The sequence below is a fragment of the Lepisosteus oculatus genome, chromosome 10 (genome assembly GCF_040954835.1).
Source record: "Lepisosteus oculatus isolate fLepOcu1 chromosome 10, fLepOcu1.hap2, whole genome shotgun sequence".
In the NCBI taxonomy this organism is placed as follows: Eukaryota; Metazoa; Chordata; class Actinopteri; order Semionotiformes; family Lepisosteidae; genus Lepisosteus; species Lepisosteus oculatus.
Window position 1 is genome coordinate 23617635 of NC_090705.1, and position 7010 is coordinate 23624644.

General features: G+C 39.2%; 1 protein-coding gene across 3 annotated transcripts in view; it reads right to left on the minus strand.

The window, feature by feature from the left end:
- Positions 1 to 6700, minus strand: part of epb41l4b (erythrocyte membrane protein band 4.1 like 4B) — a 155530-nt gene extending 148830 nt beyond the window's left edge. For 2 of the 3 annotated variants that reach the window (XM_015357282.2, XM_015357281.2), the window contains exon 1: positions 5856 to 6700. In XM_015357282.2, the coding sequence (XP_015212768.2) occupies positions 5856 to 6125 (270 nt within the window). In that variant the 5' untranslated portion in view covers positions 6126 to 6700. The remainder of the gene's footprint in view (positions 1 to 5855) is intronic. The other variant, XM_015357284.2, reaches the window with a different exon arrangement.
- Positions 6701 to 7010: the final 310 nt, after the last annotated feature.

Below are 7010 nucleotides of genomic sequence, written 5' to 3' on the forward strand. Positions count from 1 at the left end.
TGTGGGGAATGACCTGTCATCCTTGGTCACGACTTGTTAGTAGGAGACAACCTGAGAGGTGACAGTTTAAAAACCAGGAAGCTGTCATCTGGTCTGACACTACTTTGCTCTTATATGCCTGAATAAGAACCAGGCAAGCACTGAAAATAAATCCTTTTACGACTGACCAGTGTGTTAAAAGACCACATGATTTTCAAGATGACACAGAGCATTGTTCTCTCAGGAATACGTCATAATTGTGCCTGAGATACAAGTCACTTGAGACCTGACCTGGTTCAGAATTTAGGAGACATAACACAGTATACTCCATCATGCTGCTGTGGATTAATTCATTGTACAAATGCAGCAGATTGCAGCAGAAGAACAAATAAGGTAGAACTATTGTATCAAAAACCCTTCTCAAAAGGACTTAAAATGGCCATGTGTTTATATTATTTCATATACTTATTATGAGTCACTTCCTTTAAAGAAGCCTGATAACAAGACTGGGCGCATGTGAAACGTGCATGTGTCACTTACTAAATACAGCTGAAGTTTTGAAAACGCACAGCGATTTTCATTAAAACACACGTTCCATCTTGGAGGTCGATTTGAACAATGAAAACAAATTACTGAACAATGCTGGCAACAATCCATGCCTCTTCAAATACAGGTGAAATAATAACAGTATGGTTGCCCTTTAAAGCCTCAAAGGACGAAAGCTGTTGCTGTAAAAAGCAATTGTATTCATGCTGCATGATGCAAGCAGTCCATTTTCTAACAGGGAACAGGTCCCCCCTACCACTATGCCTCCTTCTCTCCTCCAGTCCTAGGCCATGTGAGGAGACAACTTTCATATGTAATTGCTGCTGTCAACAATTGCTATTAACCAATTTTCACCATTAAGATTTTTCTAACAGAAATTACAAGCTGCAAGGGGAGTAGGGCAATGAATTGTACACAGTGTACAGCAGAACAAGAATTGGGGCTGGATTCAATCATTAAAGAGGTTCGTTCTGTGCATGTAAACAGTCAAGTGCAATTCTATTAGTCTTTTTCCGTTATTGTTCTCTTTTGATACACCGGGCCTAACATAAAACTAAAAACTGGAGAGATGATTTATTGACTGGTGGGTTCTAAAATTGACTCTTATAATATTAGAAAATGCAAAACCTCTTTTTTATGAGTATTCCAGTACACAGTGGAAGCAGAAGCACTTATTACAGCAATCTCATAGTCAGACATTGTACAAATGACAAATGTATATACTATACTTTCTTTTCAAAGATAAACATTACACACCCTTTTTATATAAGATTCCTTTCAAAACCAACTTTTGGTTGATGGTATCTGTTCAAGCTATCAAAATCCATCCTTCTTCTCGGATTCTTCTGAGCTATCCACTTAATTGTGAAACTAGAATGAAAATACTTAGGCTTTTATTTTCTTTAAAAAAAATTTCTGCATGAATGAATTTCAGTCATATAAAATTAAGTATGAACACTACTGATGATGCAATAAGGATGACACATTTTGCACAGCTGATAAAAGGGAAAATTAAGTGCATGTTAGTTGGTCATATTCCCTCAAGTAATATTTAAAACTGTTGTTTTTTCTTTTTTTTAATGTCACTTACACATGCAATATTTGCAATTATTTGATGAACCGCATTGCATCATTGGAAAATGTACATGAAAACCTTAAAAACACATTGCACAAAGACAGTACAACAACAGTACCTGGATTTTAATAGTTCAGGTAGGTAGCTGCGTCAGCATGCCTAGGCTGCAATGGAACAAGTAATATGTTTATTCCATGCTGAAAAGAGAAAAAAGAAAACAACATTTCGGCCGTAGAGCCTTCTTCAGGTGTCAGGTGCTTCAGGTGTCCACACCCCAAAGAAGGCTCCATGGCCGAAACGTTGTCTTTTCTTTCTTCTCTTTTCAGCATGGAATAAACCTATTACTTGTTCCTGGATTTTCATGACCACATCAGAATCTGTTTATGCATTAATGTCAACATTTTTTACCAATAAAACTACAACTACCAGTACTCTTTGTATTTTCAACAGATTGGCAAGAAGACTGAAGATTTGCTTTAATTTAGTCCTTAATAAAACCATATGCCATCTGCAATCACTAAAACGCCTAGCTGAACAATTCAATAAACATGTATCAATTAAACTCCCCTTAAATATAACGCGATCCCCTAAACAATACACATGTAGAATAAACCAAGTAAGGCCATGTGACACGGCTTGTGAGAAACAGCTCCCTTACATTCTCAGGGTTTTTTATTGTGTAGAAAATCTAGTACGCCATAATCATTTTCTGATATTCTGATGTTTTTTGAAGCTCTGTAATGAAACCTGCAGTGTCTTAAATGCTTATGCTTGCAACTCTCATTTCTATTCCTGATCTACAATCCAAACCTACCCACAGCACAATCCCAGACTGCTGAATCAAGTCCAACAGTGAGAGAAGAGCGCTTGCCAGAATGTAAATGATCTGAAGAATCAATGCTCTCCCCAACCTCAGTCACGCTGTATTCAGCATTATGATCTGACTCTAATCCACTTTGTGACATGTTTATACATACAGTTCAGCACACAGAGACAGGGTCAACCAAAGATTTTACATTCCAAGACACAGTCAATTTCCTAAATGCAACTTGAATAACAATCTGTCTTATAACAACTGCCTGCACGTCTGTGCTTCATGTCTGTAGCGTCTTAAAGTCAGCGTATTCTTAAATGGCAAAAGTAAAACATTTTTCGGAAGCCACAATATGTTTCCTCCAGGTCTTCAATATCGTTTTCTCATGATTACAAAGCACACAACACACACAAGCTCCATTTGTTTTTTTAAACATCTAGATACAAATGAAGGATGGAGTACTTTCTGGGTAATACTGCATATTTCAAGGAAAACGTTGTATTTAACAATGGCCATAGCTCCATATAGCATTTACACCCACACACACTAGATTGAGAGAGAGATTCCAAGTTTATCGGTGCATGTCCTTAAAATACATAAGGAACAAAATGACAGAGACACATGAAACATGAGACTTGAATAGCTTACTGCTGATTTTTATAATTCCACCCTCATTCCTTATGGTACAGTATTTTGTTTTCAAAAGCAAGCCTTGTACTCCTTCATTTCTGTTTACAGTAAGGACACGTTGTAAACAAGAAACATTCAAATCAGCATCTTTTATGCTTTAAGTTAGTTGTGAGACACTTCTGTTTTCTCTCGTGGGTTTAATTACAATGCATTAGGGGTTCATATGAGATAATTCCACACCAATAGCTTCTGTGCTATTCTCTTGCCTCATCCTATGCATAAGTACCGCCACAGCTACACCCAGTGAGAAGATGGAAAAAGCTCATAGTGCAGCCTACAGAAGGCCCTGCTCAAGCACACGTCACTGTGGACTCATCATTCATTCCCCACTTTCGTCAAAATACACCAAGAGAAGAGTGCAACTGGTTTCGCAGTGAAAAGCAACTTGATAGATAATCCAATGTGACTGTATCAGACAGCTCATGCTAACTGATGGCAGCGCTTGCCATTGGTTGCAATGGTTCTGTACATCGTACCGAGAGTCTTCATCTGCCATGTCGGCAACACACACCAATGACATCAAGCCTTCAAAACAAAGCTACAGACAACACGGTTGAAGCATTATGCATGGAGACCAATGAGACTGTTAGAAACTACAAATTGAAACAGAATCTTTTGCAAGTTCAGAAAATGAAAACCCTTTGGGATGTCTGATGGTAGCTATAAAGGATTTTGCCAGTTGCGCTACCTTCAGAAAGCTTCAGAATTTCAAAACTGCTTTTCCAAACACAATAAAGAGCTATACTGAAGGTTAAAGCTGAGGGAATTTTCCTCCAGTTTCTTGCTAACAAGGACGCACAGATCTTTAAACTGTATCAGGATCAGGGGCAACCAATTGTAGTCCTGAAGGTCTGGAGTCTAGTAGATTTTAGAAGTACTTTATATTAGTGACTGATTAACACGTACATGTTGACTGATTTGACTTCTTAACTAAGCAACTTGTACATTTAATCTCTTATGTTCAAACTCTATTGTCTAGGAATTGACTACCACTGGCTTGAGAAGTAAATTTCTTTTAAAAAAAGGCTGATTTCTTTATATAGTTGGAATTACTGATTGTAACTTGCCTAAGGAATGAATCTTTATAGTTTCTACACGTTACGCATGCCTTTAAACAGTATCTTACTGGTAAGGAATGACCCAATATCTGTCCAAGGACTCCGCGATAGAAGTTTTTGTGTCACACTGACATTTGTAAACAGTAAACGGCAAAACGACACTGGCCTTCAGCGTAAGAAGAAATTAAACTCGAACTTCTTGAATTACTCCTGACAGTTTCAGTTGCTTTCAAACAGCACCAGAAATGAAGTAATGCCAGTCAGGGTGGAATTATGAATATATGTAAATCAAAATTAAAAACCTCTACTTGTCAATGTTATTCTAGCACAAATGAGACACTGACAACCTGCAGAAAGCAATTTACTGTCCAGACCTACCCCCCAGAAAGTTGCGGAATGTATTTACATGAACAACGCAGTCTATACTGTCATTTACCATTTTCAATTAGTGATTCAGTCAGTTAATACATTAATAAAACTGAAACGTTATGTTGCTCAAACCGAGACCTCTGTATAATGCCAGGTAGTGTTGATAGTTTCTTACACGATCCTTCCATTACTAGGCTCCGCAGTTGCTTTAAATTCTTGGGTCAGTTAATAATTACGATCATTTAGAATACATACAGAAATGAAGTTGTTTCCAACAGCTGTGGCACTGCAGAATACCATCATACAGCTATTTGTATATTTACTGCTATACATTTGGGAGACCCATACATGAGCAGCAACGCGAACAAGTGCAGATTCTTTGCAAGGCGTATAGAGACGGTAAACTCACGGGGCGTACAATACATACAGTATACAGTATACACCACAAGGTTCAATCGCATTCTTTTCACTCTTGGGGTAACAATTGACATATGCATTCTATACAAAAGAAGAATCCTTATTATTTAAAACAGAGATAATACACATAATTGTTCATAATACTGAAACTCCAAAGTCCAATAATCGAACCAGAAGTTACATAGCTCAAACACCTTATGCTGCCCCCACAGTCCTTTGTAACAATGATTCAACTGCAACCAGAAAAGCCTTTCTATGAGAACGATCTATGCTGGACTCGAGTCTAAGCACGACGTAACAAGCAACGTGTTTTCGAGAAGTTACACTGCTGCAGCATAATGCAATGTGTACGAATAGATAAATGACAGCAATACAATAGCTTTTATTTGTCTCTCACGTCTTCCTCAATAACACGTCATTACTAAACCTGCTTTTAAAGAATTACCACACGGTTGACTACGTCGCTCAAAGCAACACTCGATCTTGGCCGCTTCTCCTCAGCCGTCGAAAAATGAACATTTAAAAGTTAAAATATAATCCGAAAGAAAACAAAATGAACATTTACTTAATCGTATTGCCACCTGTGTGCATCTAGCTTAAGTGTCTCAAATAAGCTCATGGCTTCTTGGTACACAAAAACAGATTCAAACCATTTTTACGTTAAAAATACGAGATGTGTTCAGAAATTCGTTATTAAGCTTGGATTTGCCCGTAGAGATAAGGTCTATAAAACCATGCATGCATAAGTACTGTATGGGTTAATCATAAAGTGTGAGATCATGCAGTTAATGAAATACATATTACAAAGTTTTGGGAGGTGGGTCAGGGGACCGTATCAATACTCAAACTGCATCAACCTTCCTGAATGCAGCATGGTACTACTCATAGTTAGCCACAGGGAACTCACCGGCAGATCCACGTTCACATCTGTCCCATCCAGAAGCAGGACTCTGCACGTTATCACCGACTTGCTGTTTCCCGCAGCGGGGATATGAACGACTGCTCCCCCGCTCACCACAACCGGGGTGTGAATGAATTGCTGTTGATGAGCTTGAAGTGCAGCGATACCCCCACCTCCTCCTCCACCGGCCACTCTGCTCCTTCCGTCTCGCTCATCCGGCGTTTGGTACCTTCTCAATGACCGTCTGCCGAAGGTCCGACGCAGAAAACCCATCATCTTCGTTTCTTTCCTTTCCTTCTCCAAGGACCAAGGTCCGCGTTACTGTGACAACCAAACCAACCCCAGACTAGTATATTTTAAACACGTACAATGCCTTAATTCCAAATACAACGTACTGTAAGTACACCACCGACAGTAAGAAAAAAAAAGACTGTTGGTAGTACTACTTCTTTTAAATCCGGATACTTCCTAAGCCGAATGCAATAGTTGCGATACTCCCATGCAGATGTAAATAATAATGCAATCCAAACGTACAACGACGTAACAAATCAGTCTCCTGTTAATTTATATTCCTCCTGCTTGACCTGGAAAACAATGCCCCCAAAAATGTGTAACCCGTTTATATTTTCCTCAGCAGCTACTTGTCGCAAGTTCTCGTCACCTGCTGCTGCTGCTGCTGCAGTGATTGATAGTTCCAGAGTGGCGGACCTAGTTACCCCGACCGCCTCTCCTCACAGTGAGAAAGCCCAAGCCACTGGGAACTCCGCAGCCTCAGTCACTTAACCTCGCTCTCTCTCCCTTCCTCTTTTTCCCTCTCTCTCTCCACCGAAACCGATTGTGACTCTCACAGGTAACTCGACCAGAGGAACTGGACAAACAGCTTGCTTTGCGCCTGCGTTAAACCAATATAAAAGCGTTCATTGGAAAGAGGTCTCTGAGCTAGCGGCATCTGCTGGAGAATAAAATTAATACCTTTTTCCTATGATTAATGATGAACGTAGGAACATAATGCCGAAGTAGCACTCTATTAATATTTACACTTACATGTGTTTTCAAGGGACTCGGCTAGTTACAAAACATTGAATTGAAGTGATGAACGGTGGTTAAAATGTTTTGCAATTCGGGTATACCGAAGCAAGACTACAAGTTCTCGACCTCAAT